The sequence below is a fragment of the Somniosus microcephalus genome, unplaced genomic scaffold, assembly GCF_052327205.1.
Source record: "Somniosus microcephalus isolate GS21.2 unplaced genomic scaffold, FLI_Smic_1.0 scaffold481, whole genome shotgun sequence".
In the NCBI taxonomy this organism is placed as follows: domain Eukaryota; kingdom Metazoa; phylum Chordata; class Chondrichthyes; order Squaliformes; family Somniosidae; genus Somniosus; species Somniosus microcephalus.
The window spans coordinates 158,434-175,082 of NW_028225668.1; the positions used below are offsets into that span (position 1 = coordinate 158,434).

General features: G+C 47.1%; 1 protein-coding gene across 1 annotated transcript in view; it reads left to right on the forward strand.

The window, feature by feature from the left end:
• The window catches only part of LOC147081737 (carbamoyl-phosphate synthase [ammonia], mitochondrial-like), a 195,295-nt gene that overhangs the window by 155,040 nt on the left and 23,606 nt on the right, over positions 1 to 16,649 (forward strand). The window contains exons 30-33 of the mRNA XM_085980733.1: positions 4,802 to 4,909; positions 8,769 to 8,858; positions 10,805 to 10,975; positions 15,214 to 15,288. Coding sequence (XP_085836859.1) covers positions 4,802 to 4,909; positions 8,769 to 8,858; positions 10,805 to 10,975; positions 15,214 to 15,288 — 444 coding nt within the window. The remainder of the gene's footprint in view (positions 1 to 4,801; positions 4,910 to 8,768; positions 8,859 to 10,804; positions 10,976 to 15,213; positions 15,289 to 16,649) is intronic.

Sequence of the window (16,649 nt, forward strand, 5' to 3'; positions counted from 1 at the left end):
GTGTCCTATCATAGACCCACACACCATATTAAAATGTGTCATAGATCCAATGGATGCAAAATTCAGATCCTTAGTGCCCACTTTTTGGGTGCTGTAAGTGCCCTTAGAGCTCTAAAATGGCATCTACGGCCCGCACGCACACTTGTGGGGTGAATCGGGCCAAATGCCATATTAGTGAGTGCATGCAGTGTGCGTCCACAGGAAGTATACAGAGCAGGCAGATCATAACGTCAAACAGCGTGTAACACTGATTTGATGCCAGCTCTGCCGTTTTGGAGCTCAACGCTCCAGTCAACATCCTCTCTGAACCTCGCACAGCTGAATCCACGTTCAGCAGCAGGAAGGACCCACCGCCAGCGCTATTTAAAGAAAGTAACTGCTTACAGGTTAGTTGCTGGTAGATTTCTTCTGGCTGTTACAATGATTCTAGACGTGTGTGGTGCTTTCTACAGTTGTTTCAAGTTAGCAAAGTCTACAGGGAGTAGTGTGACAGGTGCTGAAGGACCTTTTACTGACTTCAAGGCTTCTGCACAAACCAGTTGCTCTCAGACATGGGTGCAATAGAAGTAATTCCCCTTGGAATAGAGCATTACTGGGAGAATGAGCAGAGGCCAGGCAGAGCAGGACAAGTTGCTAGAAAAGGGAGGAGGAGTGGGGGGAGAAGGGCTTGCAGCAGGAGACCATATCTGTCCAGAGTGTTCAGGGAGCAATTCTCCGATCAGCGCGGAACAATGTCTGAGACGTCTGCGCTTCAGTAAGGAGGTCGCTTTCAGTAAGGAGGTCGTCACTGAAACCTGCCACCTACTGCAGCCACAACTCCAACCTCAGAGCATGGCAAGGACCGCATTGCCAGTGGCTGTGAAAGTGAGCGTGGCCATGAACTTTTATGCATCTGGCTCCTTCCAGGCTGGAGCTGCAGATATTTGCAACATCTTGCAGTTTGCCCTCCACTGTTACATAAGAACATAAGAAATAGGAGTAGGAGTAGGCCATCCGGCCCATCGAGCCTGCTCCGCCATTCAATAAGATCATGGCTGATCTGATCTTGACCTCAATTCCACTTTTCTGCCTGTTCCCCATAACCCTTGACTCACCGTAACTCAAATATCTGTCTATCGCCACCTTGAATATATTCAATGACTCAGGCTCCACAACTCTCTGGGGTAGAGAATTCCTACGATTCACGACCCTCTGAGAGAAGAAATTCCTCCTCATCTCCGTCTTAAATGGGCGACCCCTTGTTGCGTAAGGGAGGTCACTGAGGCTCTCTATTCAAAGAGAGCTGACTACATTTCATTCTCTCTTGCCAGAGAGCAGCAGGCGGCGTGAGCACGCAGCTTCGCTAGGATTGTAGGCTTCCCCATGGTGCAGGGTGCCATTGACTGCACACACATCGCTTTGCAGTTGCTGCATGTCAACTCTGTCATGTATCGGAACCGCAAGGGATTCCACTCCCGCAACATGCAGCTGGTGTGTGACCATAGGCAGCGCATCATGCAGGTCAATGCCCGGTATCCTGGCAGCAGTCATGATGCATCCATTCTACAGCAGTCCGCATTGCCAGCTGTATTTCAGCCACTGGACGCTATCCATTAAGAACATGGATCATGACTCCGGTACACAACCCACGCATGGGTACACAGCATACATACAATGAGAGCCATGCAGCCACATGAATTTGTGATCGAGCAGACCATTGGTGTGTTAAAACAATGCTTCCACTGCCTGGACCATTCTGGAGGAGCCCTGCAGTACTCTGCAGAGCGGGTGTCAAGATTTGTGGTGGTCTGCTGCATGCTGCACAACCTCGCCAGCAGGAGGGCACAGCCCTTGTCAGCAGCTATATGTTGAGGAGGCGGAAGAGGACACCTAGATGGCCCCTTTCTGCCCGGGCTATCTGTGAAGATCTCGCCCGAGTGAGATACTGGTAACCGCAAAACCAATTCCCCAATAGTCCCACTCCTTACCTTCCCCCTGTCACTGACCATCACAGTGTCCGCTTGGCCACAATGTAAAAATAAAAGCCTCCACAAAATAAACATTGCAAACCAAATTTATAAATTAAATCATGCCGCATTGCATACAAATTTAAACTAATCACTCTTGTGTATTCCCTTAGTGCCGGTTTTCCGTGTACCTTTGCCTGTCCTAGTGCTCCTTTGCAGTGATACCCCAGTGGCTGCAGCATGGCTGGTGGAAGGATGCTGACTTTAATTGGAGGAGACTGCAGCTGGCTTTGGGGACAACCTCGAGTAGCTCTAGGCCTAGAAGGCCCGGGTTCAGACTACACCATCTCGGCCTGGGCAGCAGCAGTCTGGGCTGGCTGGCTGACTGGCAAGGGCACTGGCAGAGTGGCAGTGGTGGGAGGATGAATGCTGTCACCTTGAGAGAGGACAGCAGTTTCGTCCTGTCATAGACCCACAGAGCAGATTACAGCATGTCCTGTCATAGACCCACGGAGCAGATTACACTGTGTACTGTCACAGACCCACAGAGCAGATTACGACGTGTCCTGTCATAGACCCACAGAGCAGATTACAGCATGTCCTGTCATAGACCCACAGAGCAGATTACACTGTGTACTGTCACAGACCCACAGAGCAGATTACGACGTGTCCTGTCATAGACCCACAGAGCAGATTACAGCATGTCCTGTCATAGACCCACGGAGCAGATTACAGCATGTCCTGTCACAGACCCACGGAGCAGATTACACTGTGTACTGTCACAGACCCACAGAGCAGATTACAACGTGTCCTGTCATAGACCCACAGAGCAGATTACAATGTCAGTCATCTGTGAGCAGCTACTTGCCCTGCCATTGGTACCAGTGGGTCACAGGCCTCAGGGATCCCATGTTGGAATGGACAAGGTGGATAATGTGAGCGGCAACATTTAGGACCAGCAGTTATATACTCAACTGGAATTACTTGATTGAAACATATAAGATCCTGAGGGGTCTGGACAGGGTGGATGTGGAGAGGGTGTTTCCTCTTGTGGGAGAATCTAGAACTAGGGGTCACTGTTTAAAAATAAGGGGTCGCCCATTTAAGACCGATGAAGAGAAATTTTTTCTCAGAGGGTCTTGAGTCTTTGGAACTCTCTTCCTCAGAGGGCGGTGGAAGCAGAGTCTTTGAATATTTTTAAGGCAGAGGTAGATAGATTCTTGGTAAGCAAGGGGGTGAAAGGTTATCGGGGGTAGGTGGGAATGTGGAGTAATCGGATCAGCCATGATCTTATTGAATGGTGGAGCAGGCTCGAGGGGCCGAGTGGCCGACTCCTGCTCCTAATTCGTATGTAAGAGGGATAATTTCAGTGAGCTGCTTATGATAAAGGTTCATAATACTGTAGAGAACCAAGCTGAATATTGGAAGTACAGAGCAGAACTGAAAAATGAATTAATAAGGACAAAGAGTGTATGAGAATAGACTGGCGGGTAACATAAAAGGGAATGCTGAAGTTTTTAATAATAAACATATAAAGGTGGGGTCAATTAGGGACTAAAAAGGAGATCTTCTTGCAGAGGCAGAGGGCATGGCTAGGGCACTAATTGAGTACTTTGCATCTGTCTTCACCATGCGGGGGCAGTGTATCTGGGGTTATTCTTCCGATGGCAGTGTATCTGGGTTTATTCACCCTAATAAGGACCGCGTAATTCTATCAGCTGTGCACGGAGAGGTCCTGAAGACGGAGGTTCATCTGTAACTTTTCAGGGACCAGGCGTTTCCTGTTTTTCATTCTGGTTTCCGGTGACAGTTTCATTTTCACAAGGTCTGCTGTTCTTCTCTAACAGCCAATTTAAAGAAAGGTCTGCCGAGGTCGGATCCTCTGGCACAGCTGCAGTTACTACGCCATACTCACGCCATTGCCTGCGGCTATGTTGAATGTCCCAGTGGCAGATTACCTCCCACAGTTACCATAGTGACCGTTGTATCGCCTTGTTCAATGCACCTTGTTTCCATTCCATTTAATTGGACCACCTTGTTTGATATTGGATTAATTGGACCACCTTGTTTGATATTGGATTAATTGGACCGCCTTGTTTGATATTGGATTAATTGGACCGCCTTGTTTGATATTGGATTAATTGGACCGCCTTGTTTGATATTGGATTAATTGGACCGACTTGTTTGATATTGGATTAATTGGACCGCCTTGTTTGATATTGGATTAATTGGACCACCTTGTTTGATATTGGATTAATTGGACCACCTTCACAGAATCACACAGAAACCCCACAGTGCAGATAGAGGCCATTTCGGCCCATCGAGCCTGCACCGACACATATCCCACCCTATCCCCGTAACCCCACGTATTTAATCCCCCTAACACTAAGGGTCAATTTATCATAGCCAATCAACCTAACCCGCACATCTTTGGACTGTGGGAGGAAACCGGAGCACCCGGAGGAAACCCACGCAAACACGGGGAGAATGTGCAAACTCCACACAGACAGTCGCCCGAGGCCGGATTCGAACCCGGGTCCCTGGCGCTGTGAGGCAACAGTGCTAACCACTATGCCACCGTGCTGCCCTGTTTGATATTGGATTAATTGGACCACCTTGTTTGATACTGGATTAATTGGACCACCTTGTTTGATATTGGATTAATTGGACCACCTTGTTTGATATTGGATTAATTGGGCCACCTTGTTTGATATTGGATTAGTTGGACCCCCTATTTGATATTGGATTAATTGGGCCACCTTGTTTGATATTGGATTAATTGGACCGACTTGTTTGATGTTTGGTCTTGGTGACAATTGATTGCTAAATGCAGCGTTTTTTTCTGCCCCTACCAGGTGCTGGCGCACGCTATCACTGAGCACGTAGAAGATGCAGGTGTTCATTCTGGTGACGCGACATTGATTCTTCCAACGCAGACCATCAGCCAAGGAGCCTTGGAGAAGGTTGGGAGCAACCCTCAAATGTCAGAGTCATACAGCACAGATGGAGGCCATTCGGCCCATCGTGACTGTGCCGGCTCTTTGAAAGAGCTATCCAATTAGCCCCACTCCCCTGCTCTTTCCCCATCGCCTTTTAAATGTCTCCTTTTTAAGTATTTATCCAATTCCCTTTTGAAAGTCACTGTTGAATCTGCTTCCACCACCCTTTCAGTCAGTGCATTCCAGATCACAACAACTCGCTGTGTAAAAATATTTCTCCTCATCCCTCCCTCCCCTCCTTGGTTTTTTGCTAATTATTTTAAATCTGTGTCCTCTGGTGGCTGACCCTCCTGCCACTGGACACCGTTTCTCCTTATTTGCTCTATCAAAACCCTTCATGTCTTTTAAGACTTCAATTAAATCTCCTCTTAACCTTCTCTGCTCTGAGGAGAACAATCCCAGCTTCTGTGGTCTCTCTACTTAACTGAATCTGCTCATCGCTGTCATCAACTTAATATATTAAACAGTGTTTTCCTGCTATTGGCACTAAAAGGCACTTGTGTGGTTACATAGGAACAGGAGGAAGCAATTCAGCCCCTCAAGATTGTTCGTTTCAATTAGATCATGGCTGATCTGTATTTTAACTGCATTTATCCTACATTTATCTTAGCTCCATATCCCTTGATACCTTTACCTAACACAAATCTATCAATCTCAGTTTTGAAAGCTTCAATTGTCCCAGCATCCACAGCCACTTGGGGGAGAGGATTCCAGATTTCCTCTACCCTTGCTTCCTGATTTCACTCCAAATTGGCCGCGCTCTAATTTTAATATTATGCCCCTTTTGTTTTTGATTTCCCTCCCCCCACCAGAGGAAGTAGTTTCTCTGTATCTACCCTATCGAATTACTTCATCATTTTAAACACCTCCATTAGGTCACCCTTCAAACTTCTAAACATAAGCTTCTCCCTCCATCAGCAGCATCCCTAACTATAACATCCCTTACCTGCAGGTTAGACCCACAAAGCTGAGCCGCTGACGCTGCTGTCTGATCAGTTGCATCTTGTCATGAGAAGCCAGGCCATTGTTGCTGCATTCCTCTGCAGCCGGGTCCCTGTGTTACACAAAGGAGCTTGCACAGAAGACCCGGCCTAATAATAGATGGTGCAAGATGCTCCCTTACTGTCAGCTTATTAATTGATTCTGGCTCGTTACTCATTACTAAATCTAGTCTGTTAAAACATAATGGGCCAGATCTTGCTGGAAAAGTAAAGGCGAGTTCACGACACACAGCGTTATTAATGCACAAATCAGCCAGCAGGTTCAGAGGATTAAGTGATTAAGTTGTGAGTTTCGATTCTCCAGAACTTGCTGGTCGATTTATACCACTCCGCCATTAGCCTCACACAAACGCCATCTCGCTCTTAGTCACCCCGTTATTTTTAATAACTTGCTGGATTTGCACATTAATTGCCCATTAAACTCTCTGCAGAAAGTTAGGGCTGAAACTTAACAGTGCAAATACCTTTTTAATGACATGATCATTGTTAATGCAATGCCAGTCAACCTCTCTGGCCCAGAAAGGGAACAATTTAAACTGTTCAATCTCATTCCTACATGTACTAAATTAAGGTTAGAGATTTTTTAAATGTCACATAAAATATATATTTTTTCCTTTTTCTGTCTTTTCCCTCTCAATCAAATTTTTCTAACTAACTAACGCCACAAGATGCCCCACTCCAGCTAGATCTGGCCCAATGTTTCAGAAACTGACTTGGATGCTCTCTAGAAAATCATTGCCTTTATGACTTGAGCTGTTTTGCATCTCCCAGACTCCGAGAAATAAAATCTCTCATTATAACCCCTGTGGGCAAATGCTAACTGCCTGAGCCCACACATGGAGAATGGCCACTTGGCTGAGAAGCTGGGGACAGTAATTACCCGGGAAATCTCAGGCCCAGTAATTACCCGGGAAATCTCAGGCCCAGTAATTACCCGGGAAATCTCAGGCCCAGTAATTACCCGGGAAATCTCAGGCCCAGTAATTACCCGGGAAATCTCAGGCCCAGCAATTACCCGTGAAATCTCAGGCCTGGTAATTGCCTGGGAAATCTCAGGCGCCCAGTAATTACCCAGGAAATCTCAGGCCCAGTAATTACCCGGGAAATCTCAGGCCCAGCAATTACCCGTGAAATCTCAGGCCCGGTAATTGCCTGGGAAATCTCAGGCCCAGGAAATCTCAGGCCCAGTAATTACCCGGGAAATCTCAGGCCCGGTAATTACCCGGGAAATCTCAGGCCCGGTAATTACCCGCGAAATCTCAGGCCCGGTAATTACCCGCGAAATCTCAGGCGCCCAGTAATTACCCGGGAAATCTCAGGCGCCCAGTAATTACCCGGGAAATCTCAGGCCCAGTAATTACCCGGGAAATCTCAGGCGCCCAGTAATTACCCGGGAAATCTCAGGCGCCCAGTAATTACCCAGGAAATCTCAGGCCCAGTAATTACCCGGGAAATCTCAGGCCCAGCAATTACCCGTGAAATCTCAGGCCCGGTAATTGCCTGGGAAATCTCAGGCGCCCAGTAATTACCCGGGAAATCTCAGGCCCGGTAATTACCCGCGAAATCTCAGGCCCGGTAATTACCCGCGAAATCTCAGGCCCGGTAATTACCCGCGAAATCTCAGGCGCCCAGTAATTACCCGGGAAATCTCAGGCCTGGTAATTACCCGGGAAATCTCAGGCGCCCAGTAATTACCCGGGAAATCTCAGGCGCCCAGTAATTACCCGGGAAATCTCAGGCCCAGTAATTACCCGGGAAATCTCAGGCGCCCAGTAATTACCCGGGAAATCTCAGGCCCAGTAATTACCCGGGAAATCTCAGGCGCCCAGTAATTACCCGGGAAATCTCAGGCGCCCAGTAATTACCCAGGAAATCTCAGGCGCCCAGTAATTACCCGGGAAATCTCAGGCGCCCAGTAATTACCCGGGAAATCTCAGGCCCAGTAATTACCCGGGAAATCTCAGGCGCCCAGTAATTACCCGGGAAATCTCAGGCGCCCAGTAATTACCCGGGAAATCTCAGACCCAGTAATTACCCGGGAAATCTCAGGCCCAGTAATTACCCGGGAAATCTCAGGCCCAGTAATTACCCGGGAAATCTCAGGCCCAGTAATTACCCGGGAAATCTCAGGCCCAGTAATTACCCGTGAAATCTCAGGCCCAGTAATTACCCGGGAAATCTCAGGCCTGGTAATTACCCGTGAAATCTCAGGCCCAGTTATTACCCGGGAAATCTCAGGCCCAGCAATTACCCGTGAAATCTCAGGCCCGGTAATTACCTGGGAAATCTCAGGCCCAGTTATTACCCGGGAAATCTCAGGCCCAGTAATTACCCGGGAAATCTCAGGCCCAGTAATTACCCGGGAAATCTCAGGCCCAGCAATTACCCGTGAAATCTCAGGCCCAGTTATTACCTGGGAAATCTCAGGCGCCCAGTAATTACCCGGGAAATCTCAGGCGCCCAGTAATTACCCGGGAAATCTCAGGCCCGGTAATTACCCGGGAAATCTCAGGCCCAGTAATTACCCGGGAAATCTCAGGCCCGGTAATTACCCGGGAAATCTCAGGCCCAGCAATTACCCGGGAAATCTCAGGCCCAGTAATTACCCGGGAAATCTCAGGCCCAGTTATTACCCGGGAAATCTCAGGCGCCCAGTAATTACCCGGGAAATCTCAGGCCCGGTAATTACCCGGGAAATCTCAGGCCCGGTAATTACCCGGGAAATCTCAGGCCCAGTAATTACCCGGGAAATCTCAGGCCCAGTTATTACCCGGGAAATCTCAGGCGCCCAGTAATTACCCTTTGTATTCTTTCTGTTTTAGGTGAAAATTGCAACCCGGAAGATATCCAAAGCATTTGAGATTTCTGGCCCTTTTAATGTACAGTTTCTTGTGAAAGGAAATGATGTGATGGTAAGCAACCTGCTGCGTCATGTTTAAAACGTGTAACCCTTGTATTTAATGGGATTGTAAACCAGAGAAACTGGGTTGCATTACATTCATCATTTCCATCTGTGTTTCGATGCTCTGAATGTTTGTTTTAACTGTATCTCCAGTTAGTTGTTTTGTGCTTGTTTAGGCCCTCTGGGTCACTATGGTATTGTCGCTGTCCTTGTCATGAGTCAATGGGAAAATTACATCACCAGTGCATAATACTCCGCACACAATTTATCCCATGTTAGCTACCCGCTATGGGGAAAATGCAATTTTCCAACGCTCAGTTCTCATTCAGGCCTGATGCAGTATCCGAATGGGAGTGTCCAGGCGAAGTGGAGCCAAAGAAATCAGCACTCCCTTTTGAGAACTGAGAGTACTGGCCACACAAGAACCGTTGAATTGCATAACTTCACTATGCCATAAACCACTGTTTTCAGCACTGAACTTCTAGGTATGAACATAGGAAAAAGACCAGCTGGCCCATTGGGTCTGTCCCATTCAGCCATGTTGTAGCTAAGTAACACGACGCCCAATGTGCCTCATCCACCAGCAGGGCAACCGTGGAATCTCCTGGAACTGGCAAACACACAGATTCAAAAAATTCTAGGACAATTCAGGGAAAGATGAATTCTGGGAAATGTATGTTCCAGGAGATTATAGTGACCACGAGCTCTTTACCCAACAACAACTTGTATTTATATAACATAGTAAAACGTCCCAAGGTGCTTCACAGGAGTGTTATCAAACAAAATTTGACACCGAGCCACATGAGATATTGGGGCAGATGGCCAAAAGCTCGGCCAAAGAGGTAGGTTTTAAGGAGCATCTTAAAGGAGGAGAGAGAGGTGGAGAGATTTAGGCAGGGAATTCCAGAGCTTAGGGCCTAGGCAACAGAAGGCATGGCCACCAATGTTTGAGCGATTATAATCTGGGATGCCCAAGAGGGCGGAATTAGAGGAGCGCAGATATCTCGGTGGTGGGGGGAGGGGGGGTGGATGGAGGAGATTACAGAGATAGGGAGGGGCGAGGCCATGGAGGGATTTGAAAACAAGGATGATCATTTTAAAATCGTGGTGTTGTTTAACCGGGAGCCAATGTAGGTCAGCGAGCACCGGAGGTGATGGGTGAATGGGACTTGATGCGAGTTAGATTACTGACAGCAGAGTTTTGGATGAGTTCAAATTTATGGACGATGGGACTATTTACGAAGGGTGGAGTATGGGACTAGAACATGTCCTCCCCAAGTTGAATTCATGACTTTGACATAAAAGAGAACAAAATGTCATAAATCGAAACTTCTACAAGGAAGTACTACTGAACGGCCAGCTGAGGGCGCCGCCCGAGAAGTATAAATACTCGGGCGTGGGCCCAGCTTGGCCAGAGACAGTCTGGAAACAGGAAGCTAGTGACTACTAACCAGACCTCCATGTTTTGTTACAAGTCGATTAAAGCCTTGCTTTATGTACAACCAAGTGCGTAGTGAGTCTTTATTACGTCACAAAGTGCTGGACAAAACAAATAAATCCCCATGGATGGCTATTAACCCAGAGTCTTGAGAGAGACTAGAGATGAGATTTGGAAGATATTTATGAGGAACACTGAAAGGTTTGCTAATACATATGAAATTCAATATTTGTACATCTCTCCTTATCCTCCCATAATAAACATAAGATAAATACAGATGAGGAAAGGCGTTCATCTAAAAACGTGCAACTGCTCGTATTGCAGCATCAATCTATCTCAAATGATTCCACACTTTTTGTATGCACTGTTCTATCTGGAAGTCCTTTTGAAATGTTGTGCCATTACTGTGTATCTATTCCTGCTGAATTGCCAGCCACTTAGTAATTGTGCTGTTGAAAATCTCAGTTACGACCAACCACTAACTCTTTCTCCCTAATTCTTTCTCTACTGGTTGCTAGGTGATTGAATGTAACCTCAGGGCATCCAGATCCTGCCCCTTTGTCTCAAAGACCATTGGAGTTGACCTCATCAATGTGGCCACACGAGTAATGACTGGAGAAAGCATAGATGAGTCTTCCCTGCCATCGCTGGAAAACCCCATCATACCTACCGAATATGTGGGCATCAAGGTACTATTAGCAATCCCTTCAACAGGCTGGGTAGGAAGGAGGTAGCGACACTAGTACAGTTCAAGGGCTTCCATCACTGCATTCGACCACTTTGTTAATCTGGATGGGGTTCGGATGGCTTCTGATTCCTGTGGACGTGGTGCCATTAGAGAATGCAGATTCTCGGTGTTGTGCTGTTAGGAGGTTTATGTGGAACAGGTCTGTAATTGGTGGGAGGGTATTTCTGAGTTTTAGTCAGCTGCTAGGTCACTTGCTACTTTCTGAGCAGTTTATTGTTTTCAATTTCCACCTCCTGCGCAGCCAAACATCACAGACCCCTGAGCACCACCACAGGAGATTAGCTAGTTAAAATCAAAGTCTTGGCTTCAAGTCTCTAGTAATCCTAGCTGGTCAATGTGAGACATTGGGCTGTGCATTTGCGCCTCTCGTTAGCGCCCCCACAATCGACTTTTCGCCCGGGTGTGGCACCGCTAACGACTCCCGCTAAATTCAGTGGGAGTTTAGCGGCGGCGATAACTGGTAGCGCCTCGCTCCGCTGCGCAGGCAATGATGACGTCATCACAGTACGCAACTCCCCGTTTTTGCTCCGCCTGCAAAATTGGCCCGCGCCCCCTGAATCTGCCGGGCGGTGACAGCGACTGATTCAGGGGGTGGAAATGGAGTGGCAGGAGGCTCGCAGGGCAGTAACTAAAGGGGAGGTGGTGGGCGGGGGAAGAAAATCAGCCGACTTATTTGTCGCGGCCCGTTGTGCCTTTGAACGCAGGGTCCGTGCCGCGACCTGGCAGCCTGGCACTCTTGAGTGCCGGGCTACTGGCGTGGCACCCTGCTCCCCGGTGGTCCAGGTAGGGCCCCGCAGAGTTGTGGGCTTGGGCCCTCCCCTTTAATGAGGGGAAGAGCCCTTCCACGTGGCAGCGCTACGTGGCCCAGTGCATAGCACTGCAGAACGCACTGCCCTGATTATCGGGGTTAGCGCTCTAAGAAGGAAGTGGAGCGCTTCAATTAGTGCTCCATCTCCCTCTTGGGGCACTGAAACTGAAGTTAGCGATCACCGGCGCTATTTTTCTCCCAGCGCTATATTTAGCGTCCAGGCGATGTTAGTGACCCAAAATGGTTTGATTCCTTCCCTAAACCCCTTGGCCTCTCCACTTCTCTGTCCTCCTTTAAAATTCTACTCTTTGATCAAGCTTTCAGCCACCCTCCTGGGTTAAGGATGTCACTGAGTGGCTGTCGAACATTCTGAGGGGGGATGGTGAACAACCAGAGGTCGTGGTCCATATCGGTACCAACGACATATATAGAAAGAGGGATGAAGTCCTGCAGGCAGATTTTAGGAAGCTAGAAAATAGATTAAAAAGCAGGACCTCAAAGGTAGTAATCTCTGGATTACTCCCAGTGCCACGTGCGAGTGAGTATAGAAATAGGAGGATAGAGCAGATGAATGCGTGGCTGCAGAGATGGTGCAGGAAGGAGGACTTCAGATTCCTGGGGCATTGGGACTGGTTCTGGGGGAGGTGGGACCTGTATAAGCCAGACGGGTTGCACCTCAACAGAGCCGATACCAATATCCTCGCAGGGAGGTTTGCTAGTGCTGTTGGGGAGGGTTTAAACTAAGTTGGCAGGAGGATGGGCACCAGGATGTAGCATTAGAAAGGAGAAAGAATGGGCATAAAGGATTGGGAGAGACGGATAGCTCTAAAGCAAGAAATAGTAAGGTATTCGGTGGGGTCAGGCTAAGAGAGAACGCAGGTAGGTCTAAGATGGGTTTACAGTGTATGTATGTGAACGCACGAAGCGTAGTAAACAAGGTTGCTGCGCTGCAGGCGCAAATAGCCACATGGGAATATGATGTTGTGGCAATAACTGAGACCTGGCTCAAAAAAGGGCAGGATTGGGTATTAAATATTCCTGGATATAAGGTGTTTAGGCAGGATGCTGGAGAGAGAGGATGCCCTGGAGGGGTCAAGGACAGAATCTATTTGGCTAGCGTTAAGAAATAACAGAGGTACCATTACACTACTAGATGTATTCTGTAGGCCACCAACTAGTGGGAAAATATGGAGGCGCAAATTTGCAGGGAAATTACAGAGAGATGCAAGAACTAGAGTAGTGATAATGGGGGACTTCAACTAACCTAATATAGACTGGGATAGTAATAGTGTAAAGGGCAGAGAGGGGGAAGAATCCCTGAAGTGTGTTCAGGAGAACTTTCTTGATTAGTATGTTTCTGGCCCAACAAGGAAGGCGGCATTGCTGGATCTGGTCCTGGGGAATGAGGTAGGGCAAGTGTCAGTAGGTGAATATTTAGGGAACAGTGATCATAATATCATAAGGTTTCGATTAGCTATGGAAAAGGACAGGGAATAATCTAGAGTAAAAATACTTAATTGGAGGAAGGCAAATTTCAGTGGGATAAGAACGGATCTGGCCCGGGTAAATTGGAATCAGAGATTGGCAGGCAAAACTGTAATGGAACAATGGGCTGCCTTTAAAGAGGAAATAGTTTGGGTACAGTCGAGGTACATTCCCACTAGGGGGAAAGGTAGGGCATCTAAAGTCAGACAAAAGAGAGAGAGAGTAAGATGAAGCAGAAAAAGAGCGCGTATGACAAATGTCAGGTCGAGGATACATCTGAGAATCGGGCTAAATATAGAATGTTCAGAGGAGAAGTGAAAAAGAAAATAAGAGGGGCAAAGAGAGGGTATGAGAATAGAATGGCAGCCAACATAAAAGGTAATCCAAAAGTCTTCTACAGGCATATAAATAGTAAATGGATAGTAAGAGGAGGGGTGGGGCCGATTAGGGACCAAAAAGAAGACCTATGCATGGAGGCAGAGGATATGGCTGAGGTACTAAATGAGTACTTTGCATCTGTCTTCACCAAGGAAGAGGATGCTGCCATAGACATAGTGAAGGAGGAGGTAGAGGAGATACTGGATGGGATAAAAGAGGAGGTACTAGAAAGGCTGTCTGTACTTAAAGTAGATAAGTCACCAGGATCGGATGGGATGTATCCTAGGATGCTGAGGAAAGTGAAGGAGGAAATCGTGGAGGTACTGGCCATAATCTTCCAATCCTCCTTAGAATCAGGGGTGGTGCCAGAGGACTGGAGAATTGCAAATGTTCCACCCTTGTTCAAAAAACTGCTTGAAAGGGTGGTGGAGGCAGACTCAATCATGGCTTTCAAAAGGGAGTTGGATAAGTACCTGAAAAAAAAACATTTGCAGGGCTACGGGGAAAGGGCGGGGGAGTGGGACTAGCTGAAGGACTCTTGCAGAGAGCTGGCACGGGCTCGACGGGCCGAGTGGCCTCCTTCCGTGCTGTAACCATTCTATGATTCCTAATATCTCCTTATATGGCTTGGTGTCATTTTTGTCCGATAACGCTCCTGTGAAGCGCTTTGGGTCGTTTTCCTAGGTTAAGGGCACTACATAAATGTAAGTTGTTGATGTGCACACCGAGGACAATGGACAAGTTTCTCTGTTTCTAAACCCAGTGGCCTGACTAAATAGACATGGGCAACAAAGTTGGGATCAATTCTGCTCAGTTGCAGGTCAAGTTGTGATGCCAAGTGTCCTGTTTATATGTCACTGCATCCACTGTATTTTGAGTTTTTTTTCCCAACAACAAATATACGTCACTGTACTCTCACTGTGCGAATGTTAGCAATTGGACATTCTGCACGTCCGTATGAGATTGCCTGCCATTTTAACATGTTTTAACCAAACTATTTTAATGTGTTATAGCCCCCATTATAGGGAGTTACATAGTGGCTTTGACATGGAAAGCTTCCTGCAGCACTGTATGGGGTCAATAAATAAAAGGAGCAATGGTGCGGACAATAAGCCACGGTGTGAGAGTTGGGAGAGGTGATCAAAAATTTTAAGTGGAGAAAGAGGTGGAGAGGCAGAGGTGTTGAGGGAGGAAAGAGAGGGGATTTGTACACCAACATCTCTGGGGATTTCACCCAAACTTTATTCTCAACAAAATCAAAATGGGTTGCAATATTACACCAAACTGCAAAACTTGACAAGCCTGAGGACATTGCACTAAATATGAGTAACTGGAAAAATGAACATGGTGAGTTTTGGTTTTCAACTGCAAGGGGTGCTATTGTTTAATAATATAGAAGGCTTTGGCATCCTCGGTGTACATATGCTGCGTTAAGTTCACACTCATTAAATGGTTTAGAAATCCATGCAAATAATACATTTTAAGAAGTTTATTTTGGGCATTTGCAGGCTCCCATGTTTTCCTGGCCGCGACTGAGGGATGCTGACCCAATTCTGCGTTGTGAGATGGCATCTACTGGAGAGGTACCAGCATGTCGACACTCCATTAATCTCCATTGACACAGCTTCCTTTTACTGATTAGCCTGAGAGTAATTCCAACAATGACCATCATGTTCCAAATGTTTACTGTCTGTTGCCCTGGGGACAGAAGAAAGGGAAAGGGTGAGAGGGTAGAAAGAAAAATAAATTAATTAATTGTATTTATATAGCGCCTTTCATGACATCAACATTAGAGTGTCAGCTGTGGCTCAGTTGGTAGCACTCTTGTCTCTGAGTCAGAAGGTTGTGAGTTCAAGTCTCACTCCAGGGACTTGAGCACAAAAATCTAGGCTGACACACCAGTGCAGTGCTGAGGGAGAGCTGCACTGTTGGAGGAGCCGTCTTTCAGATGAGACATTAAACCGAGGCCTTATCTGCTCTCTGAGGTCAACGTAAAAGATCCCATGGCACTATTTTGAAGAAGAGCAGGGAAGTTATCCCTGGTGTAACAACAGAAAACGCTGGAAACACTCAGCAGGCCAGGCAGCATCTGTGGAGAGAGAAACAGAGTTAACGTTTCAGGTCTGGGACCCTTCATCAGAACTGGAAAAAGCTGGATATGTAACAGATATTGAGTCCGGAAGGCTGCAAAGTGCCCAATCGAAAGATGAGGTGCTGTTCCTCGAGCTTACGTTGAGCTTCATTGGAACAGTGTAATAGGCCGAGGACGGAGAGATCAGAGTGGGAGTGAAGCGGAAAATTAAAGTGACAGGCGACTGGAAGCTCAGGGTCACCCTTACGGACTGAACGGAGATGTTCCGAAAACCGGTCGCCCAATCTGCGTTTGGTCTCCCCAATGTAGAGGAGACCGCATCGTGAGCAGCGAATACAGTATACTAGATTGCGAGAAGTACAAGTAAATCAACATTGAGTTCAACAATTTCAGATAATAATCCCTGCCCCCATTTTTCATGCTGTATGATTTTGCCATTCTCATTTGCAACATTTTATCTTTCCTGCCTCTTACATAAGCACAGTATGTTCTTTCAATCCCTTCCTCCCCTCCTAAACCACCCCCCCTTCCTGATTGTGCACCTGTTTAATATCTGTTACATCTCCAGCTTTTTCCAGTTCTGATGAAGGGTCCCAGACCTGAAACGTTAACTCTGTTTCTCGCTCCACGAATGCTGCCTGGCCTGCTGAGTATTTCCAGCATTTTCTGTTGTTACTGTACTTCAAAAGTACTTCATTGGCTGTAAAGTGCTTTGGGTCATCCTGAGTTTGAAGTGCCTGTCTAGATTTTGTGCTCAAGTCTCTGGAGTGGAGCTTGAACCCACAACCTTCTGACTCTGAGGCGAGAGTGCTAGCACTGAGCCAAATAGAATAACATTGGCAATTTTATTTA